The sequence below is a fragment of the Aspergillus thermomutatus genome (assembly GCF_002237265.1).
Source record: "Aspergillus thermomutatus strain HMR AF 39 chromosome Unknown NODE_100, whole genome shotgun sequence".
NCBI classification, from domain to species: domain Eukaryota; kingdom Fungi; phylum Ascomycota; class Eurotiomycetes; order Eurotiales; family Aspergillaceae; genus Aspergillus; species Aspergillus thermomutatus.
This window is the reverse complement of record NW_020798149.1, coordinates 23,855-48,799: the sequence shown is the minus strand read 5'-3', so window position 1 is coordinate 48,799 and position 24,945 is coordinate 23,855. Positions and strand designations below refer to the sequence as shown.

Below are 24,945 nucleotides of genomic sequence, written 5' to 3'. Positions count from 1 at the left end.
CCTTCTTTTTCCCATTTTCCATTACCATCTTCATTTAATCTAAGTGTGACTGTTCGGATACCGCGAGTGTTTTTAGTGAGGGCATATTAGCAATGCATATAGTTTCTCCCAAAAGAATGAAAATTTTCTCAAGAATATCTACTTCTGTTCTTGAACTTCCGTAGACGCGTTTCAGTAGACACCTCATGGTGGTAAATCAGGGAGATAGGGCAGGTGATGATAAGTGGATGCCTGGATGCCTGGGATTTCCTGATCGGGCCTAGCGCGGCGCTCCCTCGATGGCTGGAATTATTTTTTGGTTTCTTGAGGCTTCAAACTGGTCCATCCCACATCGCTCAAGACGCTTTGAATTGTCCCTTCCTGTTCGCCAGCAGCTCCTTGTCGAGCTGGAATGCTGAGCTTGCACTTGTGCTGTGCATATTTCTGGATTTGATTATCGTTCTTATCTAGTCGGATCACTAGTCTTTCTCCAGCAGACAGACACCGTTCAACGGAGTTGTACTTACACCTTGTACTTACACCTTACTGTCCACCCCCACCAAAGAAAAAAAAAACAACCAGAAAAGGGAATATAGCCCCCGTCCACCAGCCCAGCTTCAGCGCTGGATTCACACACTCATCACCGTTCCTAAACGGGATACAGTCGATCTACAGCTGAATTATCGTTTCTACGTGACCAGCGATCAACATGTCGCTGCTCCCACCCGAGGTCCACTCCGCGCTGTCCCAGCTGCTGCGCGCGTTGACTACTCCCGACAACACAGTCCGTACTCAGGCGGAAGAACAGTTGAACAATGACTGGATCCAGAACCGTCCGGATGTTCTTCTTATGGGCTTGGCCGAGCAGATTCAGGGCGCGGAGGATACAGTAGTAAGTGATACAAGTCTCGTCAGGGGATGTGGGGACCGTGTCTGGTGGAGGCAGAGAGACAGACTGAAAGCCTTCTGTCCACTGCGGACTTGAACGCTGTGTCCGCGCCTTCCTGAATTCGACTGATTTTTGTTAATTCTTCACCACAGACGCGTACATTCGCTGCCGTGCTTTTCAGAAGAATCGCGACCAAGACACGGAAAGACCCGGTCACAAATGAGGCCAAGGAGCTCTTCTCAACACTCTCCGGGGAACAGAGATTGGTCATCCGACAGAAGTTGGTGACGTGTTTGACGACCGAATCTGGGACTGATGTCCGGAAAAAGATTGGCGATGCAGTCGCGGAGGTTGCCAGACAATACACCGATAACGGTATGCGCAGTTTCATGGGTGGTGAAAGAATTCCATATCTGATAATGGTCTTCTCTAGGCGATCAATGGCCCGAGCTTCTCGGCGTGCTTTTCCAGGCCAGCCAGTCACCCGAGGCAGGCTTGCGGGAGGCTGCCTTCCGCATTTTCTCGACCACCCCCAGTATCATCGAGAAGAACCACGAGGATGCCGTTTCAGGCGTATTCGGCAAGGGTTTCAAGGATGATGTTGTCTCTGTATGTTGGGACCCTTCAACATAGCGTTCGCGGGAGTCCCGGTTGACCATTGTGCTTGTAGGTTCGCATTGCCGCTATGGAGGCCTTCGCTTCGTTCTTCCGGTCTATCTCCAAGAAGTCTCAGCCCAAGTTCTTCGGACTCGTGCCCGACATGCTCAACATTTTGCCCCCTTTGAAGGAGTCCTCCGAGAGCGAGGAGCTATCTTCCTCCTTCTTGGCTCTCATTGAGCTTGCGGAGGTTTGCCCAAAGATGTTCAAGGCCATGTTCAACAATCTGGTCAAGTTCAGTATTAGTGTGATTGCCGACAAGGACCTCAGCGACCAGGTTCGCCAGAATGCCTTGGAGTTGATGGCTACATTCGCCGATTACGCACCCTCCATGTGCAAGAAGGATCCCGAGTTTGCTCAGGAGATGGTGACCCAATGTTTGAGCTTGATGACCGACATTGGAGTCGACGATGACGATGCTTCGGAATGGAATGCGTCCGAGGACCTGGACTTGGAGGAGAGCGACCTCAATCACGTTGCTGGCGAACAATGCATGGACCGGTTGGCCAACAAACTTGGCGGCCAGGTTATCCTTCCTGCGACCTTTGCTTGGATCCCCCGCATGATGTCGTCCTCCGCCTGGCGCGATCGCCATGCGGCGCTGATGGCCATCTCCGCCATTTCCGAGGGCTGCCGTGACCTGATGGTCGGTGAACTCGATCAAGTGCTAGCCCTGGTTGTGCCGGCTCTCCAGGACGCTCACCCACGTGTCCGTTACGCCGGCTGCAACGCCCTCGGCCAGATGAGCACCGACTTCGCCGGAACGATGCAGGAGAAGTACCACAACGTTGTGTTGAACAACATCATCCCCGTTTTGGATAGCGCTGAGCCACGAGTTCAGGCCCACGCGGCCGCCGCTCTGGTCAATTTCTGCGAAGAAGCGGAGAAGAAGGTACTCGAGCCGTACCTTGCTGACCTTCTGAGACACCTTCTGCAGCTTCTGCGCAGCGAGAAACGTTATGTGCAGGAACAAGCGCTGTCCACCATTGCCACGATTGCCGACTCCGCGGAGAACGCCTTTGATCAATTCTACGAAACCCTGATGCCATTGCTCTTTAATGTCCTAAAGGAGGAGCAATCCAAGGAGTACCGTCTACTGCGTGCCAAGGCGATGGAGTGCGCGACTCTGATTGCTCTCGCTGTGGGCAAGGAGAAGATGGGACAGGATGCGTTGAATCTCGTGCAGCTGCTCGGCAACATCCAACAGAACATTGTCGATGCGGATGACCCGCAGTCGCAGTACTTGCTCCACTGCTGGGGCCGTATGTGCCGCGTTCTTGGTCAGGACTTTGTCCCTTACCTGCCAGGCGTCATGCCTCCTCTGCTGTCGGTTGCGGCTGCCAAGGCCGACATTCAGCTGTTGGATGATGAGGACCAGATTGACCAAGTTGAACAGGATGAGGGCTGGGAGTTGGTTCCCCTGAAGGGCAAGATCATCGGTATCAAAACCAGCGCATTGGAGGACAAGAACACCGCCATTGAGCTGATTACCATCTACGCTCAGATCCTGGAGGCTGCTTTTGAACCCTTTGTGCTGGAGACGATGGAGAAGATTGCCGTGCCTGGACTTGCCTTTTTCTTCCACGACCCCGTGCGGGTTTCCTCCGCCAAGCTCATCCCTCAGCTCTTGAACTCGTATAAGAAGGCGCACGGTGTGCAGTCTCCCGGATTCGCTGCGATGTGGAACAAGGTAGCTGAGAAGATCATTGAGGTTTTGAGTGCCGAGCCCACTGTGGACACTCTGGCGGAGATGTACCAGTGCTTCTACGAATCCGTCGAAGTGGTTGGCAAGAACTGCCTGAGCCAGCAGCACATGGAAGCGTTCATCGAATCTGCCAAGTCCACACTGGAGGATTACCAGGTGCGTGTGAAGGCCCGTATTGAGGAGCGCGCCGATACGGAAGAAGGTGATGAAGAGGACCTCGACTACGAGTACGCGGTCGAGGATGATCAGAACCTGCTGAGCGACATGAACAAGGCGTTCCACACCATCTTCAAGAACCAGGGTACGACCTTCCTGCCTTCATGGCAACGCTTGCTGCCATTCTACGATGCGTTCATCACCAGCCAGGACCCCACCCAACGGCAATGGGCTCTGTGTATCATGGACGACGTGCTCGAGTTCTGCGGCGCCGAGTCGTGGAATTACAAGGACCACATCATGCAGCCCTTGGCCGCGGGACTGCGCGATGAGAATGCCGCCAACCGGCAGGCATCGGCCTACGGAGTCGGTGTTGCCGCTCAGAAGGGTGGCCCGGCCTGGAGCGACTTCGTCGCTGCCAGCATTCCGAGCCTGTTCCAGGTGACACAAATCAACCAGGCTCGTACGGAGGAGCATGTGTTTGCGACCGAGAACGCCTCGGCCAGTATCGCCAAGATCCTGCACTATAACCCCGGCAAGGTGCAGAATGCACAGGAGGTCGTGGCGAACTGGATCAACACACTTCCTATCACTTATGATGAGGAGGCTGCGCCATACGCTTATTCCTTCCTTGCCCAATTGATTGACCAGTACGTTTGTCCCCGTTCGGAGAGTGCTCTCTGATTGACTGACCATTGATAGACAACACCCGGTGGTGATGTCCAATGCCGACAAGGTGTTTGGATACATCGTGCAGGCTCTGGAAGCCGAGACGCTGCAGGGCCAGACGGCAGGACGCGTGGCCAACTCGGCGAAGCAACTGGTGGCCGCTACAGGGCTGAATGCAGAACAAATCCTGGCAGGAGTGAGCCCTGACAACCAGGCAGCGGTGCGAAGCTACTTCCAGTGAGCCTTTTTAATATATTTTGTTGTTTTTTCTTCTTCTCTCGGTATGAATCTCGATATGCATGCAAGTATATGAATACAACTGGCAGTTATGATTTGTCATTTGTGTTTTTTTGTTTTTCTTTATTCCTGTGATGAGTCTCCATACGGCGTGTGTGAGAGTCCTGATCCCAAGAGGGATTATCTATCTCGTTGAGTTATAAACCATGACTTTGGATTGAATAGACAGTATCTTTCGTCCTTTGGTAAATCATACTCGGTAACGTGTCATAAAGATCGTCGTCGTCATATGCGTATATACGGCTTTACAATGGCTACGAATTCACTCCACGACCATCTCCAGGATCTCCAGCACTTGCCCCTTCTCAGTCAACGGCACGGGATTAGTCTTGCACCAGCGATCATGCAGACTGTTGGCCGCCAGCTCGTCCAGCGCATCCCGACCCACCCCAACGTCCTTCAACGAGCGCGGCATGCCCAGCTCCCGAATGACGGCATCCAAGACATCGCCCAGATCCGCCGCGGAGGCCTCAACGTTCCGATCGCGCAGCACCCGCGCCACCTCCGCGTTCCGAACCAGGAACTGGCGCACCCGCTCCTGCTGCTCCCGATTGGCGCCATGCTTCGCGTTGAACTTGCACACAGCGGGCAGCAGGATACAGCTCGTCTCGCCATGCCCGACCCCCAGCGGCCCAAGCTGATGGCCTATCCCATGGCTCGCGCCCAACTCGACCGACCCGGCCTGACCGCCCGTCAACGCCGCCATGGCGTTCACCGCGCCAAGCTGGCACTGCAGGCGCGCGTCGCGGTCGGCACGGGCCCGGTCATGCTTGCACCGCAGCAGGCCGGGGACGAGCAGATCCAGCGCGTGCATGGCGTGCGCGTCTGTCGTTTCGGTCGTGCCTGTCGTCGCGCACAGCGTCTCGACGCAGTGGTCCACGGCGCGGATGCCCGTGCTCAGCCAGATGGCGTCTGGGGTGGTGGTTGCGAGGTCCGGGTCGAGGATGACGAGCTGGGGTCCGCGCGTCGGCGCCTGGAAGGCGTGTTTGCGACGGGATTGATCGTCGGTCGCGCCGGCGAAGTTGGAGTACTCGCCTGCGGAGAGGGAGGTGGGGATGGAGATGATGGGGACGGTGGGTGGGTGGATGTCGGCGCGTTGGTTGGCACCCGTGGCTAAAGCGGCGAGGTCGGTTGCAGTCTGGACGTTGTTTGCAAGAGCCTGCACTCATTAGTCACTTTAATCCTACAGATTGTCATGAGAAGGGGGAATACCAATGCAACCACCTTGGCTCCATCGGTCAGACTACCCGCGCCCAGCGTCAAGAGCAGATCGGCCTCAGCTCGGCGCGCATCGTGCACGATTTCCAGGACTTCAGACCATAAGGTATGGCTCTGCATGCCGATCCGGCGGCCTGCAACCTTTTCCGGTCCCAGCGCCGCTGTCAGACGGTCCAAAGCATCTGTGTTGCGGGCCAGTGAGCCCGAGCAAATGATGTAGATTTTTGAGGCCTTGAAAGTGTCGACGACATGGTGGGCCGCGGCGGCGGGGAAGGGAATGCCATACGAGAGCAGAGGACGAGGCCGGTCGGCGAAGGCCGGACGAAGTGTTTCTGGCATTTTGAGTGAGGATGAAGTTCTGGAAGGCGAGAAATCTGTACAATCAGGGTTGAGATGTATAATCTGTGTGGAAACTGAAAACTGAGAAAAACATAGACAGTCGCAGGCAGAAGGGACCAGACGTGGGGCTGGGGAGGAGATTCCTTGATTTCTGATCTCAAGCAAATGTCGACAGTGAGATTGCATCATGGCAATCGCTTCCCAATTAAATTCAAACTGTTCGATTGGATATCTTATACACAGACAGAACGTACATACACTCGAACGCCTCCAATACCCAGAAATGTATACAACGTCTTTTTGGTCCAACATCACCGTACATAGATCACTGGTGTGCCCGCTTGGCCAACAAGTTCAGGGCACTTCCGGCCAGGATGAAGCCACACTGGTCCTTGCTCAGAGTGTGGTTGACTGGAATCGTCAGCTTCTCGCCGTTCTTCTTGGTGATCTGCAGCTGGATTGATCCCTGACCACCGGACTGCAGTGTCTCGTACAGTCCGACAGTGTCGACCTGGTCGCATGCGTCGATGCGGTCGTAGTCGGCCTTGTCGGCGAACGTCAGGGGGACCACACCCTGCTTCTTCAGGTTGGTCTCGTGGATACGCGCGAAGCTCTTGGCCACGATGATTCGGCCACCCAGATACCGGGGCTGCAGCGCCGCGTGCTCACGCGCGCTACCCTCGCCATAGTTGTCCTCAGCCACAACCAGCCATTCAATGCCGTCGGCCTTCCATTGAGCAGCCAGGTCGGGAATCGAGTGTTTGTTGCCGGCGTCGTCGTACGCGACGTTCGTCTCACCCGTCGCAGCGTTGACCGCACCGATCAGAGTGTTGGCGGAGATGTTGGGCAGGTGGCCCTTGTACTTCAACCACGGACCGGCCGCGGAGATGGTGTCGGTTGTGCACTGACCCTTGACCTTGTACAGGACCTTCAAGCCGGACAGCTCGCCCGCAGGGAAGGGAGCGAAAGGCTCCAGCAGAGCGAGACGCTCGGAGGTGGGGGAAACGATGACCTCCACGGAGGCGTCAGGGACACCCGCGCTGGGCTGGAAGGCAGGGTTGCCGTCGGCGAACCCAGCGCTGGGGAGATCAGAGCCCTGGGGCGGACGGAACTTGAAGTTTTCACCGCTCGAGGTCTTCAGAGTGTCGGTCATGGGGTTGAAGGTGGTGCTGCCCGAGTAGGCGAGGGCGGTCACAATCTCTGGCGACGCCAGGAAGTTCATGGTGCGTCGGTTGCCATCGTTGCGTCCGGGGAAGTTACGGTTGTAGGAAGTGAAGATGGCATTGTCCTCACCCTTGGCGACACCATCGGTTCGCTTCCACTGTCCAATGCAGGGTCCGCAGGCGTTGGCCAGAACGGTGCCGCCTGCCTCGGAGAAGGACGACAGGGTCTGATCACGGTCCAGAGTGGCCCGAATCTGCTCACTGCCAGGCGTGATGAAGAAGTCCGCCTTGGGCTTCAGGCCTGCCGCCGACGCCTGCTTGACCAGGTCCTCTGCGCGAGTCATGTCCTCGTAGGAACTGTTGGTGCAACTACCGATCAATCCAGCACCAAGAGTCTCGGGCCACTTGTTCTGGCGGACAGTGTCGGCGAAGTCAGACAGACGCACGGACAAATCCGGAGTGAAGGGTCCGTTGACGTGAGGTTCCAGCGTCGACAAGTCAATTGTGATCACCTGGTCGTACTCTGCGCCATCGTCGGCCCGCAGAAGGTTCTTGGGGCCCGATGCAGCAATCTCGGCCGCCGCCTGGGCCACATGGCCTCGGTGCGTCGCCTGCAGGTAAGGAACCATGCTGGGGGAGAAGGGGAAGACCGAGGTGGTGGCTCCGACCTCCGCACCCATGTTGCAACATGTAGCCATGCCGGTGCAGCTGAGCGTCTCGACGCCCGGTCCATGATACTCGATCACATAGCCGGTACCACCGCGGACGGTGAGCTTACCAGCCAGATGCAGAATGATATCCTTGGGCGAGGCCCAGCCGCTGAGCTTGCCCTCAAGACGCACACCAAGAATGCGAGGCGCCTTCAATTCCCAGGGAGCATCCACCAATGCATCCACTGCATCTGCACCACCGACACCAATAGCGATAGCTCCCAAACCTCCCGCGTTGGGAGTGTGGCTGTCCGTGCCCAGCATCATCAGACCAGGAGCGGCATAGTTCTCCAACACACTCTGGTGAATGATACCCGCACCGGGGGGCCAAAACTCAATACCGTAGCGCTTGGCGGCGCTCTCGAGGAAGTCGAACACTTCCCGGTTACCCTGGATAGAGGCAGGCAGATCGGTGTCCGCGCCACGCTCACCCACGATCATATGGTCGCAGTGAATACTGGCGGGCACCGCGGTCGACGGCAGGCCACAGGACATGAACTGCAACAACGCCATCTGGGCTGACGCATCCTGCATCGCCACTCGGTCCGGCTTCAACTTCAGGTTGGCCTTGCCGCGAATGTCTTTTCCATTGTTAGTGCCGGTCAACAGGGACTCCTCCGCATTGTCCAGATGGGCGTAGATGATCTTCTCCGCCAGGGTGAGGGCACGCGATGATCCCAACACCTTCCGAACCTGCTCGAGATTCCGCACAATCTTAGGGTAAGGCGGCATGCGTGCGGCGGAGGCTTCAGTGGCTAGGCCACGTCGTGTGAACAATTGTTGCGGGGGGAGGCATTTCGGGGCCAGCTATGGGGCAGTGGAGTTAGTCACAGTAGGAAAGAACAATTGTCTGTGGCCTTAGGATTGCATCCAGAAGCCATTGAGTAGAGATAGCACAAAGAAAGAGAAAACCTACCCTGCGAGAGGCGGTAGCCCGTTGCCAGACAAGCTGCCTCACCATCTTGACGCCCTGTGGAAGAGTGGATTGCGGAGAAAGAAGACAGTTCTCGGTCGATGGGCAACATTTAATGGGCCTTTTTTGTGTTTTTTTCCTCCGCTACTTTTTGGCTTACTTATTTGACTGCAATCTGATTGGCTAGGACCTACGCCGATGCCGGGGCTGGCTTGGATCTTACGGTACGGGTACGGTACGGTACGTTGGGACAGCGGTCATCCTTATTTCCAGGTAAATTACGGTAAACCGATTATACAGCTCGCCAGGTTGCTTACTAAAATTTATGCTGAGGTTGCCAGGTCCACCTGTATTAGATTACATACCACTACCCCTTTGTGGCTTAGTAAATAACGCTGGGGGTATCGCGCCGCCTCTCGCTGCTTTTACCCACTCCCCCGCCGCTCCAACATTCCCCGAGTCCCATAGCCGCTTTCTAAAGCTCCGGGCGCTAAGCGAGATCCCGTGTTACGCTACACTAAACTCGGCAACTGTGGCCTCATCTCCCCACAATTTTCCACATTTGTGTAATCATCTCCCAGTCTTTGTGTTAACCAGAATATGTGCTATCATTCCTACTATGCTAGAAATGGTCGTCTAGACACCTTTTTGGCTGAGTGGTTTTATGGTTGAGACTTTGATTCCTCCGGCGAGAATTTGCTCATCTGGGTCGATATCCTCGCTGACACTCGAGCTGGCTTCATCGTCTCTAGTCAGTGTATAGCCATCGAGGGATGGCGGCCCCGATTCAGCGCTGTCCATCAGTATTGTTTCCGCGTACTTGGAGAAGGAAGGTCAGGCAGATGACTTAGATCAACGAGTGGACTATAGGACTGCCAGCAAATGGATTCGACCCGCTCTGGATTGAGGGCAATTACTCTGGGGAAATACCGGAAGAAATCGCTGAATACCTCGGGTCCGAGGAGAGCAATAGTGAGTCCTATCTTCTATTCAAAGGGAACGTGTACGACGTTTCTGACTGAGACGTGTAGAATCCACCCAGATGATCGGCTCGAATAGAAGCATTTTCTGGCTATTCGGACTAAACGACCTGGTAAAGGTTATCGATGATCCGGCTTGTCTCATAGAAGATGAAGTGGTCCTTGTCCCTCAAGGCACACACCCGGTAGGCTTCTTGCTGAACCGGTACGTGGAAGAGCGGAAGATTCCCGGGTATATATTCAAGAGGTACGAGAGGTACTTCACGGTCTGTCCACCATTATTCTCGCCTACAGCTGTTGCTTTGCCGCTGGGTGATACACCTTCTCAAGTCACGGACGGCATCACTCACCACAGGATTCCCGAGCTGTATCCCCTTTGTCGCCCACAAACATTACCGGAGACAGTCCTATGCTTAAAGATGAAACGTCATAAAAGTACAGAAAAATTAGAAGCCCAGTTGAGAAATCAGTTACGGGATACCCTAGATCTGGGAAGCGGCGCGTTTCTCTTCAGGGGGTTGTCACGTCAAGCTGCGTGCTTAACGATGACTTTCTTTTTACCTGTGATGTCGAGTACTAATTTCGATAATGAATTCGGCCCCGGAATCTATGCCACCAAGGATCTCAGCACCGCGCTCGATTACGCTGGATTAAACGGAGCTGTGATGGTGTTCAAGTACACTGACTACCAAGACCTTTCAGTCTGGAACCCGGATAAAGAACAGTGGAAGATTTTGACAGCATCTTGGCTGCAGATCCCCTTAACAGATCTCCAAATGCCTGATGAGCAAAAGGAAGCGGACGTGATACAGGGACCATTGTCGGCCGATCCATCCATGGCCAAGAAGCAGAAACGGTTTCTCAACCAGGGAGACAAAATTCAGATTGCATGTGTTAGTTATGAGAGCTGTAAGCGACTTGCTGCTTCGTTGATTGCTATAATATATCTTACAAGTTAGTCTATCTACACAAGTTGAGGACAGAGATCAATTGAATGATGGTCTCCATGAGCAAGTTCCCTAAAGCCACTCCATCAGAGGATGACAAACAAGTGCAAAATCAGCTTGAAAACAGAAGTTACTGTAAGGTCTGAGGGCCTGATTTCCTATCTTTCGCCAGCTTCCTAGCTGTGAAGATGGCTATGACCAAGTCCATGCACGATGAATCTTTTAGCAAAGTAATGGGTTTAAGAGTTTGACATGAGCCATATCGTCGCACCATCCCCCCTGCTCGCCTACTCACACTGTGGTTGCGCAACTCCAGGGCGGCACTGCTCGCCTACTACTAGAACAAGAACGGCAATGGATTTGGCGTCCGTAGAATTAGTGCTACTAGTACTACTAGTTAGGTCAGTATGTAATCTAATACAGGAGGTTGCTACCTTAGGTTTTTGACATAAATATTAGTAAGCAACCTGGCGAGCATAACCCTACCTTAGTAAATACCAGTAACCCATAGGTAATTACCAGTCATGTACCTGGTGACCTGACCACTCCGGTAAACCGATGCAGCTGGTTTACAAGGTACCTAGGCAAAGTTATCTAGGTACCCTATTAGGTATTGGAAGAGAAGATTCCATATCGTCTATCTTCCTCAGGGTTGCACAATGGTGAAATATCATTTCTGTTATCAAATCAGATCATCCCAAAGCGCCCAAACTGACGCCCATGTACTTAAATCTCAGGAGAAAAAGCTGCCTAGAGGAACCCGACTAAAGCAAAATCGCAAACGTCGAAGAGAGAACCTCCAAAATTCAACCCGTTGGTACATGAAAGAAAGGTACAAGATACAGAGAAGAAATATGATCAGCAGAGAATTAAGCGCTGATTCTCTCTTCCTCGTCAGGTACAGCCGCCCGCAGCTCCCATACGATGTCATAGCATTCGGCCAGCAGCGCATTGACGCTGCCCTGTCCTTCAGGAATGTCATTTCCCATGTAGAATTTGCCGTCGACCCGCATGTTGTCAATGGAGTTGAGCTGTGCGATGTCAACGTCTGGCCCTGCTGGGAAGCTGGGGGTTACTCACCTTCATGCTGTATGGGTACAGTTCCCGAGAATTCGACACGCCTCCCGACTCTTTGACTTCCAGGAGGCATCGTCGCAAGGTCTGCAACTGATTGTAGACTGGCAGCAAGGCCTCAGATACGGGTTCTGAAGAGATCAGAAGTGCGTAGATATAGGCGTAGCTCCTCCGAATGAGGTATAGTAATGTCTGCCAACAATCAGTAACAAGCCTCATCACGACTTTCCGGATACTTAATCCTTACACGCTGCGCATGAATATCTGCCGGCTGCCCTTCAGCATCCACAAAATTTCCGTCGACCCGAGCTTCATCAATACGGTCGAGTTTTCGCTGGTATCCGAAAAGGTCGGTCTCCCGAAGAGACCAGGCCTGAGTCACGGAGAGCCGATCCAGCTGGTTACGAATTTCAAGCAGCCGTTCGTATTGGTCGCGGAAGCGCTCGTCAATTTTCCCCTCTCTGTCAGACAAACAGTCAGTCACTCGGTCAGTCTACGGAGAAATGGGCGGGCTTACCGTTCCAGCACAATCTCAGTCCAACGCCAGCACCGGTCCAGTAGTTGTTTGACCCCCTCTTGCCCTTCTAGGGGCCTACCATCTGCTCCAACGAAGTCACCGTCCCTCATTGTCTCTTGGATTTTCGTCAATTGCTTCCGAAGATTGGTCACTTCCGTTGCGGAGAACTAGAAACCACGCACCATTAGCTCGTTCACTCATTGCCCGAACTAGACACGCCAAGTTTGAGGGACTACCTTCGATCGAGTATTGGCTGCCGATGTCGACCGCAGGACTGAAACAAGGGTCTCGTGGGTGGATGCGAGCTCAGGGTTCATGGCTGCAAGCCCTTTTCGCAACTTGTCCAATTTTAATTGACATTGTTCAAGGCGACTTTCCAGGAGCGTCATCAGCGCCGGGGAATATGCGTCTTGACCACGTTCGACTGTCTCACTCATGCTGGTCAGGGTCTTGGTGATTGAGCTGAGGTCTTTTGAGCTGTAAAAGCCAGCCTCTTCGAGGTGATCAAGCAGGCGCTGAGTCGAACAGGTCAGGAAACAGAATATTATGACGGAAACAGTTCAGATGGGACCGCCATACCTTGACCGTTGTCGCAAGCGAGTATCTATCATCGGGTAATGTCAGTTTACACAAAGACAGGACAATTCTCAGGCGAGTTAGTGAACATACACTGCGGGAGCCTCATTGTTCCTTCCCACAGTCAGGAACAGTAACGAGATCAATTGAAAGCAGTCGTCGAGTACGTAGTCGACTAGAAAAACCGATCAAAGATCTCAATTGTTAGCCCATCTTCCGCCATACCGACTATATCACGCGCAAGGCCCACTCAGATGCTAACGTCGGTTGTGTATCAGCCGGCGGTCTTGTTCCTTCCGCACGGCATTGAGCTTTTCCACCTCGGAGATGACTTCTTCGTATAGCGGGAGCACATCGCGAGACTTGATATAGGACGATTTGTCTTGTTTTAGCAGCAAGAGCGCATCTCTGGTGCGGAGAAGACGCTCCAGGATCGGCTGCTCCTGCGGGTCGAAAGGGACGGGGACGGCGGGCGAGTCCATGATGCCAATAGCAGAGGACAAAAGGACGAATGACGCAGAGCGAAAATGAGATGAAAATGTCGAATCGATATCAGAGGGTCAGTTAGTCGCACAGAATCGAAAATCATGCACCAGTTCAAAGAAGAGTCGGCCGTGTGGAGTAGAGGCGAGTAACGATGTCCGATTACCCCTCTAGCTAGTAGTAGATAGTGATTGGAAGCCGTCGGAACGAGGAGGGGTTTCTATGATGGCATCATCTTTTCCCTATCGGGCCTAGGTCAAAATCACGGGAAAGGTGGGGACTAATCCCGATCGGGACAGCCCTAAGCGAGGGCTTTTGCACCAAACACACAACTTCCGCTCTGGGAACAAGTGCCAGCCCGACCATCTCCATCGACAAGACAGCAGAAAAAAAAGTCTCCGTCTTCCTCTTCCTCTCTCCTCCTATCCCCATCCCTCTCGAGACTCCCAGTCAAGTCCAACCCGTCGACCACCATGTCTACTGCCGAGCTCGCTTGCTCCTACGCCGCCCTCATCCTCGCCGATGATGGCGTCGAGATCACCGTACGTATTGGTCCATGAATCTCTCGAAATCTGCGGCATGGAATCAGCAAACAAACTTTGGAAGAATGCACGAAAAGAGGAGGAAAATTCAGAACGGCAACGAAACTGCAAGGCAAATAAGGAACTGGACTGATTCATGGTTTTTTTATCGATTATAGGCCGACAAGATCCAGACCCTCCTCGGTGCTGCTAAGGTCGCCGATGTTGAGCCCATCTGGACTTCCCTCTTCGCCAAGGTAAATACTGGACCACCTTTTCGCGATGATTTTACATGACAATGGAACGAAATTGGGCCCGCGATCTGGACAAACGCTTACGCTGTGACTTATTCTTTTTCAGGCTCTTGAGGGCAAGGACATCAAGGACCTTCTGACCAACGTCGGCTCCGGCGGTGCTGCTGCCCCCGCTGCCGCTGGCGGTGCTGCTGCTGGTGCTGCCGCTCCCGCCGAGGCTGCTGCTGAGGAGAAGAAGGAAGAAGGTAAAGACTCGAAACCTTTGAGACTGGACTCCGCGAACAGGGACACTGATCGTTCGTACAGAGAAGGAGGAGTCCGACGAGGACATGGGCTTCGGTCTGTTCGACTAAGCGTCCTAATCCGTTCGACGTTCTTTTTTCTTTTTTTCCTCGTTTATCTCCTATCTCCATACACCCCTCGAATTTCTTGTACCCGATACAACGCGACTGCACGAAGACCAAAAAGGGAAAAAAAGAAGAATCAAACGGACAAGGACATCTGGTGGGACTGGGCGCTTTGCTTGCATGATGGGTTCCGTCGTGACAGAGGTACCGGTACGGATGACGCTAGGATTTCGGGCCGTCAAGTAAAGGGAGAATTGGCATATACATATCTGCCGAGGGCGAGATCGCTGTGGCCGCTCTCGGGTAGAATCATAATAGGTTCTCGAGAAAAGTTTTGCCGTTTGCTTGTTGCTAGATAGTTTTCTAGCATAGTTGCCCAGTTCTCATGCTATGTCTGTCATGCGACCATGAACAAAGGATTCCTTCTGCTGCAATTCTCCTGATTATATAAACTTCATAAATTCTTGTGTGTCCTCGTGTCTCCTCGGATAGTATATAACATAATAAGTTCTTGATATGCACCGTTGTAGCAATGTTGCAGTCAACCGAACCACCCAACGCCGTGCCGAATCTGCAGAACATACTCCGTCCCCTGGAAAGTAGAAAAAGAAAGAAATTACAGAGCTTTTGGGATGCAGTACAGGAAATGACAAGATATAACACAAAGCCTGCTCGGGGTAGTACATGAACCGCTGCTGAGCCATAAAGCATATCCTGCAGCGAAGAGCGAGATATCACGATACTGCAATCGTGAGCTGAGGACTCTGCACTGCGTAAAGGCGAAATTGTGCGAAGATGACAATATCCTCTGCCATCGTGCCCAAAGAGCCGATTAGCCAGGGTAGGTTCGTCACGACGTAATCCTTTTCCGTTGAATGGCAGAGAATCTACGAATGGTTAGACCAGGAATAGCGTATGATAGGGAGTAGTCTTCTACTTACGCCAGCGCCATAGGTAAGATTGCCCGTCAAAGAGAGGATGAAGAAAAGCAATGAAAGTCCTGATGAAAGTATCAATAAAAGGATTTTTCTTGGGTGAATTACCTTGAAGATCAAAGCACATACCTTCACATGACTTGTCGCTATAGTTCTTGTAGATCTGAGGAAGTCGCGCTCTAGAAGCTTACTGTCAGTCCAGCTCCACTTCCGTCAGAAGGCACACCAACCCCAGGTAACAAACGGCACTGACATATCCCAGCACTTGCGCGCCAGCTGCGGTGTCGACGCCCCCATTATGCTCCTTCGGGGCTGGTTTCCAGACCCCCGACTGCCAGGCGACCGTCCAACCCGCCATGCCGATGACGCAGATTGCCAGGACACTGCTGAAGTTCTTCACCCACGCCCTCCGGCCAACCTCGTTCTCCTCGATAATATTCGCTAGCGCGTCGTCCGTGTGACCGTGCCCACCTCGTCCGCTACGCTGCGACGTCACAGATCGACGTCGCGAAGCCGGACCCTGTTCCAGAGTATCGCTGAATCGACGGCCGAGTAACGGGGTCGTCGGGTCAGGGGTGACGGTGGAGGAGCGTCGACGACGGAGCAGACCCTCGCGACGAGCATTGCGGTTTCGGTAGTAGAGACATTGCGCGATGAGCACACCATCCGCAATACAGAAATAGACGGCAATGGTCACGATGACGGGAACGAGACCGGCCCAAGCGCCTCCGATCAGGTTGGTGATGTCGCCAATGAACCAGACGAAGAGGAAGAGGAGCGAGATGGCTTCAGCGTTCCCATTACAGTAGTTTTCAATGAGTTGGGGAACCTGCACGGAATAGCGATCAGCACTGGATCCTTGCTTGTCTCCTACAAACGGTTGATCACGAAATCCAGGCCGGTGTGATACATACCAGTAAGAAAATCCAACAGGTCAAGGAGATAGAACCCAGGAGACCAGAGGCAGCTTCACGCGGTGTTAGCGGGACAGAATTTCCCGCTGGAATATTTTCCTGGGCCAGTAAGAGGGACATTGCGAGTCTCTGCAACCCAAGCCCTGCGGTTGCAGAAAAGAAAGCGAGCGGAGCAACAATCAATGACACAGGTTAAGCCCTGGAAAACTTTGAGTGCCAACCGACGACGTCCCGAATTGAAGTGAGTCCAGCGCAGTCACTAGCCAAATTAAATCCAGCTTTCAAAGCTTTCAGATATCTGAAACAGTAAGAGATGAGTTTCCAGAGCGAAAAATGAAGGTTCGCCTTGATGCGACTATATTAATAGTCTCTTGAGTACGGAGTACTAGGCGGATCCGCTTGTCGCGATAAGAGGTTGTGACTAAGCGAGCACTGGGATTGGCTGCCTGTCTGCAAGGTAAGGTATTTCCACCTTTATCGCGGTGAAAGATGGAGTGATTCTGCAATATCGAGTGTGTATGGAGTATACTTTTGGAGGCTTCGCTCCAATTGTTCATATTTGCCTGTTTTGTATGGCCAGAGCGTGGGGGTGTAGATATATGTAGTGAGGCTTATCGCCGCGGAAGTATATATCCGGACGCGCATATCATCAGAACGACTGCGTAAGTATCACAAAGTTATGGCTACTCTGCTTCGAAAGACGGTGGATCAATATATTGCGGGCCATGTGAAGCCGACTGACTTTTATTGCTATACAGGGTATATATAACCAAGTAGACCAAGACCAGGAACTATGATCAGATTTCGTCCTCGTCGTCGTACTGCTGAAGTTCAAGCTCATTCTCGAGCATATCAACAACCATATCACCCATGATCTCCCTAATTCGCCCGTGAAGCAACTCTTGCCGGGCCTCATCCGGCTGCACAGCATCCAGGCCGTCCAGATACTCCGTCAGGGGAGAGTAGTCGACCACATCACCCCAGTTACCACGGTCGATCCCGTACTGATTCAAAAATGCTTGCAAGCTCTGCATACCATCTCCCAAAAGCCACTGCTCTAGTGACGCTCCCTGGTCCGCCATAGGATGTCGGCGCTCACCGCCAGCTTCTTCCTGATCGTTCTGGGATGAGACATCGTCGTCGTGGATGTCTTCATTGTCGCCCCCGCGGAATCGAGGAAAATGAAGCGCTCCGTTGTTCAGCTGGTCTAGCAGATCGCGAAGCCATTGCGGTCGGCCTACTTCTGGCATCTGCGCCAAATAGGAGGGCGTTGGGTCCGATTGCTGGCGATGAGCCTCGGAATCGTAAGGCGGGAGAGGATCAGATGACGAGATTCGCCCTGAAACAAAGCGTCCGGGCAAATGAGTTGTCACGCGGGGTATATCCGAGAGAACGACATGGCGTGCAATGTCTAGAGTGATTTCCGGAGGTTCGATGGGCTCTTCTTCCTCTGGAAGAGTGTCGGCGATTTCCACGATCAGGGAGACCGCTTCAGGGGTATTCCAGAGGTCTTTGGCTCTGACAATATAGAGTTCAGTGAGCAACTCGTGGGCGTCTGTCGGAGGCATCTTGCCCCATATGCGCTTGGGCATGGGTTGGATATCCAACTCCTGCGCAAGCTTACAAAATACCCATGGGTATCTTGACATGGCACGGCGCAGCTGCTCGCGGCATTCCTTTGGTTTGTTTAACCGAAGATATGCCAGTGCGAGCGAGCATTGGATGTTAGGCAACAGCGCCCAGTCCTCGCTCAGTCTAGTTTGTGTGCACAAATCGACAAAGTGTGCGTATTCTCGGCCCCGAAGCGCCAGATGGTCGATCAAAAGCCTGATGCAATATGGGTCGTCATCATTCAGGCTCAACAGTAGCTTAGCCCATTCATATGCTGTTCTCCACGTTCCTTTCATCCCCAGATTCGCAATGTACCTCCAACCCACAAGCCACAGCTCACGATTTGCCATGTGGACAAAGTCGAGTTTTGCTTGACCTTCCTTTAAGCGATTGCCGAACGACGAGTGAGCCGAGCGCCCAATATTGAACAGGGCTCGCTCGAGGAGATCGGCGGAAACAGCATGATCGCCCTGATGCTTCGCTATCTCGGACACTTGAAGGAGAGTAGAGATGTGGTACGGGTTATATTGCAAGAGGTGTATCATTCGTTGCGGATCCATGGACTCGACGCACATATCAAATTGTCTTTGCACGTCTGTATACGCAGAGTTGTGGACGATTTGGTATTTCGTAGCTCCACTGGGCAGTTTTTCTACCAGCTCCATTCCCAAACCACCACTGGGAGCGCGTGGCCACTCGTCTTTGCCCTGCATGAGAACATTCCGCCTCTGCGTAGTCCCCGCTAGACTTAGACCTTTACTGGCAGGACTATACCTACCAGTCAAAGCGCGACCGAGATCAACCGTTTCCCTATTTCTATCTCTCCTGCGACCCGTCCCAGATTCTTCGTCGAAACTCTCCAATACGACATTCCCAAACAACCTTCGCATCTCATTCATGGCGTTGAGGAATTTAGGTTCAATCAAAAGCAGCTCCTCTGGTGCCCTGGGGAACAATGTGCCGCGAACATCCTCTGGGGATACAGCTGCAGCCTTTCGACTGTCAGTACCCTTGGATTCGACAGCTAGTTCCTTTAAAGCTCGATCAATTTCGTCCAGCTCATCGTCTAACTTGGCACCGGCAGCTCCTCCTATGGCCGTAGGCTCTGCTGCAGCCGCCGCCTTCTTCTTCTTGTTCTTCTTTTTCTTCTTCTTACTCGGGTCTGCGGATTTTGCGGGAACTGGGACATCTTCCGGCGGCTGAGTCACCGTCTCTTCGACATCGCGATCAGACCCGTGTTCCTCATCCTCATCGTCGCCAATGTTGAGAAGATCAAAAGCATTCAGCTTCGGCTTTGAGGGCCGGATTACCGGCTCGTACTCATTCAAATCATCACTATCTTGCTCCGCTTGTAGCTGGGCTTGCTGCAACTCTTGCTCGCGAAGCTTCTGCAGCTTGCGAATCGCTCGGGAGGACATTCAGGGTCGAGTTTCGGAGGACTTTGAGACTGTATGTCAGTAATATCCGACCTCTAAATGGTTTGATGGCAATTAGTCCTCGAATGGTCAATTTCTGGCAGATATTTGGAGAAGAACGAAGACTGCGGACATGACGACACAGCCCACCTAGGCTTAGTGCGGGACCTGTAGAACCAACCTACAGATTACCGTATGGTACCTTACCGTTTTAGTACCCAATATTACCATACACTTACCGTTATCTATCACATGACGTTATCATCTCCTTGAATGCCTTAATGCCTGGGGACCACCTCCACGTTTCTGGAGATCAACTGCCAGGGCGAACAACACCATTCTGCTTTTCCGTACCAGCCTTGCTGGATTCTACGGTTTCTCAATTGTCTGAACCTTACCGTCAGTTCAATGCGTCGCTTGGCCGTCCAGACTTTCCGTACTGCTCGTCGTGTACCAGTATGGAAGGTCGGTGCTAGGAAACCGTGCGCTGTGTCGTTCTCCCATAGCCAGCCTTTAGGTCTCCGTCTCTCCTCCCGCGGACGACATCCCTCCTTCATTCCAGCGACCTTGCAGTCATCGATGCATCTCCGAAATTTTTCTCTTGCGGTGATATCGACGGTTGTTGCATCTGGCGCTTGGTACGCTTACCAAGGTAGCAGCTCTCAGCAGAGCTCTGTGGCCGGGCTGAATACGACGTCCCCATCGCAGATACGGTCGATAGCTACAGACGCATCTTCAGGAGCGCACGCTGAAGAAGCCGCGGAATCTACCAGACGTGCGATCCTCGTGGACAATGATCAATTCTACACGGCAACACTATCTGGAGACCAGCCTCTTTACAAGCAGACAGACGATTCCGACCGCCGAATTCTAGAGATGTTGACGCCTGAACAGGCGACACAGAAGTTGAGGAAGAATGAGCAGTCTTTTATGGTGAACCGGGGCAAAGGTGTCGTCCGATACGATGTCGTCCAGGTTCCGAGCAACTCACCAATCGAGGATGATCATGCCGAGAAGATTGTCGAAGTGCCTTCCTCTGTGGCTGCTGCGAACGAAGGCGAGTCGAATAGTGATTGGATGTTCTGGGCTGTATTTGACGGTCATTCGTAAGGCTGCTGCTTAATAACCCATACTTGCGAATTCTAACGTCTGAGCTAGGGGGTGGACAACGTCGGCCAAACTGCGCAATGTTCTGATTTCATACGTGGCCCGAGAGCTGAACACGACCTACAAGGCTGCAGCTACCAATCCCTCCCTTGTTAGCCCATCATCCGAAGCCGTGGATGCGGCGATCAAGCAAGCTTTTGTCCGCCTTGATAACGATATCGTGCACAGCAGTGTCGATAAGGTCCTCAAATCCAACTCCCGCCGAGTCGCTGCTGAGCTACTTGCCCCCGCTCTCTCCGGATCATGTGCTCTGCTTGCATTCTATGACTCGCAGTCCAAAGACCTCAAGATCGCCTGTGCTGGTGACTCAAGAGCTGTTCTTGGCCGCCGTGGACCTACCGGAAAATGGACGGCAACAGCACTTTCTGAGGACCAGACCGGTGGCACCCCTTCAGAAATGAAGCGTCTGCAGGAGGAGCACCCCGGCGAACCGAATGTTGTGCGTAACGGAAGAATTCTCGGACAACTGGAGCCTAGCCGTTCATTTGGAGATGCATTCTACAAGTGGAGCAAGGAAACGCAGGAAAAAATCAAGAAGCAGTTTTTCGGAAGAACCCCTCACCCCCTGTTGAAGACTCCTCCTTATGTCACCGCCGAACCTGTCATCACGACCACGAAGATTGAGCCTAGTAAGGGTGACTTTGTCGTCATGGCTACGGACGGCCTCTGGGAAATGCTGAGCAATGAAGAAGTCGTCGGTCTGGTGGGCCAATGGGTTGACCAGCAGCGCTCTGGCAACAACGGAACCAACAAGGCGTGGCTGCAGAGCTGGTTTGGCATAGACGATAAGCATTTGCCCGTGGAGGCACCCAAGGAGACGACCACGGAAGGCCAGCGCCGTCCGATCCGTCAGCAACAGTACGATATTTCGGGCGTTGCCAGTCGCTTTGTTGTAGAAGACAAGAACGCGGCAACTCATCTCGTGCGCAACGCGATGGGTGGCAAGGACAGGGACATGGTTTGCGCTTTGCTCACACTCCCCAGTCCGTACTCCCGAAGATACCGGTAAGCAATACTCCTTTATTTCTTGCACTTTGCGCTACAGTCTCTATTTTTGAAAATGAACTCACAATTTCGCCAGCGACGACATTACCGTTGAGGTTATCTTCTTCGGCGACGGCCCTAACAACCGGACCATCACCGTCAACCAGGAAGCCAGCGCGTCGGAGGAAAATCAGAAGGCCAAGCTATGATAGCATTGATATCTTGTCGAAACAATAACATCTAGATTCGCGTTTTCCTCCAGCGTGGGGACGCCGCTTTCTCCTACTGGTCTTTACTTTCTGATTTGCGTTTCTGGGGAGGATACCATCGGATGAATCTTTCAACCGGCTCTCCCGGGGTGGACTTAGTTATTTTCGATGTGCACATTCTGGCATGGTTCTTCGGGTCTGGCGTTGATGATACTACCGAGTGGCAATACTCATGTGTTGTTCAGCATAGTAGATTTGCAATCTTGAGGGTATGATTCTGGACTTGGGAGTACTCTCGTCCATATGCCTTTGATCAGAATATATACAGATCCCAGCGCGCAGGGGAAAACATCTCCTGATAAGGAAACAACAAAAGTGCTCATGGGGAGGGGAACAACAAAAGCGAATATAACAGAGAAATCAAGGAAAATTGAACAACGAGCTGGAAAATGGAAATTCAAAGTAAAAATAGAATAGTGAATTCATCTGAGGGTGGCAGCGAGGCTGTCCACTACGAGTCACGTGGGCCCACGTGGACCCACGTGGATCAAGAGAGCAAAGTGAAGCCACGTGATGAGTCATGCCCTGAAACATTTCAGTGAGTATAGATCTGAGGGAGTCAAGATATCTTCCATCTTTGCTCAGGAAGAGAATTTTGAGGACTATCCAAGATGCTGGTCTCGAGAGTTCTTTAGAAGGAGCTTCCCTTCAATGTATTCCATTAGATGTATGGCATGCTTAGAATAAATGCCAGGCGTCTACTGTTGGTGCAGGCAGACTGATCTTAGATATAGATGGCTAAAGGTACTCAAGGGGGTAGGAACATGATCGTTGTGAATTTAGATATCCGCTTCTTGCAAATTAGAAGAGAGAGAGTAATGAAATAGTATGATATTACTACTCTACAACGACGACATCCCTGTCTAGAGGATGGTGTCGTCTCAGACAGCGTCAATCACGACCCTTTTGGGACGGGAGCGAGCAAGTTTCTCTAAGCACAGTGACTGTTGCTTCATGAATTTTGCCGCACTTTTCTCACTCCCTTCCTATCTATACGCTGATGCATATCACTCTCCTTTCTCAACCTCGAAGTCTTTCCTCTTCCAGACACCTTGTCCCGCTGACAGTGCTTCTTGGAAAAAGCAAGTTGAAATCCACTTGTGGTTTGGAATTGCTCACACACTACAACCCAGCCCAAAAATCTGCAAGTGCCCGATTGTGTTCCGTCTCTTGACTGATTGTCCTGTTCTGTGATCTTGTCCGTCTGACAATTCCAATAAGATCATTCCTTCAAGGTTGCGTCTTTGCCATCCGAAGTCAGAACAGCATTCAACCGGTAAGTCATCGGGCCTGAATAATAGACCTTCAAGTTCACCAGCTGATCTGGGGATCACTTCTCTTAAAGAGCAGTACCAACATGGAAGACTGGGAGAAGGACGAGTTTCTCGACTTTTGGGTCACCGAAAACGTTGGAATCGAGTATCATGCTGTTGTGCCCCCAGAAAACCAGGCCGAGGACGCAAAATCTCCAGCTAGAAATGATGCTGGAGCTGAAAACAAGGACAACCAAGATCTCATCAAACATGGACTCGGAATCCGACTCCAAGAGGGTGACGTCGCTGAAAACGAAAGCAAGGGCTTTCAATTTCCGGCTGGAGTCAACCCAGCTGCTGAGAACGCGAATGTTCAGAATCCCGTCGAAGTTGACATAGGATCCGAAGATAGAGGTGGGGCCCCCGTCGAATCTGCTGCGCCTGAAGGCCCCATGACGCGAGAGGAAATAATGTCTAAATGGTTTTCTGGCCTCGGCAAGCCTGATCCGCGCGTTCCTGAGGAGGACGCGAGCGCTCAAGGGCTTGAAAGAGCGTGTGACACAGCGGAGCAGGAACATTGGTTTTACGAGCCGTCGAGCGGCACGTTCATCAGATAGCACGGAGCTTTACCGCCTGAGTGGAGCCTAATCGGATGCACAAGTGCCACATACCTCAGCTTCTCTAAGTTGGGATCAGCACGAGGCGGAGGGCCATTTTGGCTTGTGTGACCCTGAGAGGCTGTCTCCATCTCGACGCTTCTTCCACCTATCACTGTAATCTGATTCTCGCATCCTATTTTCATCTGTGTTCTCCAGTTCGTCCATCATACCTGCTGTTCCTATTGGTTTCACTGCCATCTGTACTCCGCGTGAGGTGCAATCTTGTTTCATTTTTTCAGCGAAGATGTCTTTTCAGCCAGTTGAGGATAGCCAATATGAATTTGTCTCCAAGGTTCAAGGAGTGGTTTTGACATCATGTATCTCTCCAGTAAGAAAGTTTGCAAAGTAGCAATGTTCGTACTGCTTATCCAGTAAATCATGAGCGCAGAAGGCATCTCGTACAGATAAGACGAGACGCCGATATTCAAGGCGAGCGCTTGGATCAGTACCCTGATACCACGCACGGTCAGGTTCTTTGCAATCTCGATGCGCGGCAAGTCGGCCATGTCAGATAGAGAGGGAGCCTTCCACCCAGCACGAATGTTGAGTATGATTGACAGAGTCAGTGCGGCTGGAAGAAGACCCGTCGAGTCCCCAGCTAAGAGGTCGGGGAACCAGAGGGCTCCTTCAGTGGCCAGCGACGGCTCAACCGCCAAGTGGACCGCCGTGCTTGGCTCTGCAGAGGACGGTTCAACCAGGGAGAGGAGGTACGGTACGAGACCCTTGTTATTTCCAGACATGGCTCGGAGGCTCTCCATAACTGAGATCCAGATCGGAATCTGCAGGAAGCTGACAGGTTTCCAGAATCGGGGCACGTCCCAGCGCTTGTGCAGTTCCTTCCGCTTCGCCTTGACCTTCGTCGCCAGCTCTCGGATTGCCTCTCTCGGGAGGATTGGATTGTCATTCTCGGCATCGATGCGCTTTTTGATTTGGGTCTGAAAATGTTTCCTCCACGAATGAAGTAGCGGAGCTATGTCTCGCTCCTTGCGTGCTTGGATTTTGGTGTACATCTGCAGCGGCATCGCAACGGTGGTTCGGACAATTAAGGCGGTCAATGGGATGGACATGGCCCATGGGAGGCCACTGATCGAATGAACACCATGAATGAAGCTCGACGAAACCTCCAGCACTTCATTGATAAAAGGAGATGGCCGCGTGGGGTGGAAATGCCGTATCTGCTGGGCCACCCGCTTACCGACAGTATGCGGCGAACGGAGCGAAGGACGAAGCGGTCTCATCGTTATGGACAGCTCAATTGCTGAAAAGAGGGAATTGAAACAAAGATGAACCAAAGACAGGAAATGAAATATTTACTCTGACAAAAAGGAATGAGAGGAGATTAAT

At 52.6% G+C, this 24,945-nt stretch overlaps 11 protein-coding genes across 11 annotated transcripts; 5 read left to right on the top strand and 6 right to left on the bottom strand.

Annotated features, from left to right (window-relative positions):
* Positions 1–688: 688 nt before the first annotated feature.
* Positions 689–4,296, top strand: CDV56_105333 (nuclear import receptor PSE1; the record flags this gene model as incomplete). The annotated part of the gene is made up of 5 exons (XM_026758952.1): positions 689–871; positions 1,021–1,243; positions 1,302–1,477; positions 1,539–4,036; positions 4,089–4,296. The coding sequence occupies 5 exons, from the start codon at positions 689–691 to the stop codon at positions 4,294–4,296; spliced, it is 3,288 nt and encodes a 1,095-aa protein (XP_026614243.1).
* A 318-nt stretch (positions 4,297–4,614) lies between these two features.
* CDV56_105201 (iron-containing alcohol dehydrogenase) lies at positions 4,615–5,909 on the bottom strand (the record flags this gene model as incomplete). The annotated part of the gene is made up of 2 exons (XM_026758820.1): positions 4,615–5,511; positions 5,565–5,909. 2 exons carry the CDS (start codon positions 5,907–5,909, stop codon positions 4,615–4,617), a joined length of 1,242 nt encoding a protein of 413 aa, XP_026614242.1.
* A 325-nt stretch (positions 5,910–6,234) lies between these two features.
* CDV56_104983 (aconitate hydratase ACO2) lies at positions 6,235–8,743 on the bottom strand (the record flags this gene model as incomplete). The annotated part of the gene is made up of 2 exons (XM_026758602.1): positions 6,235–8,589; positions 8,699–8,743. The coding sequence occupies 2 exons, from the start codon at positions 8,741–8,743 to the stop codon at positions 6,235–6,237; spliced, it is 2,400 nt and encodes a 799-aa protein (XP_026614241.1).
* Positions 8,744–9,468: 725 nt separating this feature from the next.
* Positions 9,469–10,634, top strand: CDV56_104825 (uncharacterized protein; the record flags this gene model as incomplete). Its single annotated transcript, XM_026758444.1, has 3 exons — positions 9,469–9,511; positions 9,566–9,667; positions 9,727–10,634. 3 exons carry the CDS (start codon positions 9,469–9,471, stop codon positions 10,632–10,634), a joined length of 1,053 nt encoding a protein of 350 aa, XP_026614240.1.
* Positions 10,635–11,491: 857 nt separating this feature from the next.
* Positions 11,492–13,271, bottom strand: CDV56_104607 (uncharacterized protein; the record flags this gene model as incomplete). Its single annotated transcript, XM_026758226.1, has 8 exons — positions 11,492–11,653; positions 11,703–11,888; positions 11,944–12,157; positions 12,214–12,380; positions 12,450–12,728; positions 12,793–12,817; positions 12,883–12,964; positions 13,052–13,271. The coding sequence occupies 8 exons, from the start codon at positions 13,269–13,271 to the stop codon at positions 11,492–11,494; spliced, it is 1,335 nt and encodes a 444-aa protein (XP_026614239.1).
* A 474-nt stretch (positions 13,272–13,745) lies between these two features.
* rpp1 (ribosomal protein P1) lies at positions 13,746–14,400 on the top strand (the record flags this gene model as incomplete). The annotated part of the gene is made up of 4 exons (XM_026758126.1): positions 13,746–13,814; positions 13,973–14,050; positions 14,154–14,292; positions 14,354–14,400. 4 exons carry the CDS (start codon positions 13,746–13,748, stop codon positions 14,398–14,400), a joined length of 333 nt encoding a protein of 110 aa, XP_026614238.1.
* Positions 14,401–15,128: 728 nt separating this feature from the next.
* On the bottom strand, positions 15,129–16,363 carry CDV56_104312 (PQ-loop repeat-containing protein; the record flags this gene model as incomplete). The annotated part of the gene is made up of 5 exons (XM_026757931.1): positions 15,129–15,281; positions 15,336–15,394; positions 15,459–15,508; positions 15,560–16,158; positions 16,244–16,363. 5 exons carry the CDS (start codon positions 16,361–16,363, stop codon positions 15,129–15,131), a joined length of 981 nt encoding a protein of 326 aa, XP_026614237.1.
* Positions 16,364–17,040: 677 nt separating this feature from the next.
* CDV56_104021 (transcriptional repressor TCF25 family protein) lies at positions 17,041–19,272 on the bottom strand (the record flags this gene model as incomplete). Its single annotated transcript, XM_026757640.1, has 1 exon — positions 17,041–19,272. One exon carries the CDS (start codon positions 19,270–19,272, stop codon positions 17,041–17,043), a length of 2,232 nt encoding a protein of 743 aa, XP_026614236.1.
* A 576-nt stretch (positions 19,273–19,848) lies between these two features.
* ptcF (type 2C protein phosphatase ptcF) lies at positions 19,849–21,629 on the top strand (the record flags this gene model as incomplete). Its single annotated transcript, XM_026757409.1, has 3 exons — positions 19,849–20,375; positions 20,428–21,441; positions 21,518–21,629. The coding sequence occupies 3 exons, from the start codon at positions 19,849–19,851 to the stop codon at positions 21,627–21,629; spliced, it is 1,653 nt and encodes a 550-aa protein (XP_026614235.1).
* A 1,417-nt stretch (positions 21,630–23,046) lies between these two features.
* Positions 23,047–23,559, top strand: CDV56_103589 (uncharacterized protein; the record flags this gene model as incomplete). Its single annotated transcript, XM_026757208.1, has 1 exon — positions 23,047–23,559. One exon carries the CDS (start codon positions 23,047–23,049, stop codon positions 23,557–23,559), a length of 513 nt encoding a protein of 170 aa, XP_026614234.1.
* A 269-nt stretch (positions 23,560–23,828) lies between these two features.
* On the bottom strand, positions 23,829–24,839 carry CDV56_103449 (putative mitochondrial export translocase Oxa2; the record flags this gene model as incomplete). The annotated part of the gene is made up of 1 exon (XM_026757068.1): positions 23,829–24,839. The coding sequence occupies one exon, from the start codon at positions 24,837–24,839 to the stop codon at positions 23,829–23,831; it is 1,011 nt and encodes a 336-aa protein (XP_026614233.1).
* Between the last annotated feature and the right edge of the window lie 106 nt (positions 24,840–24,945).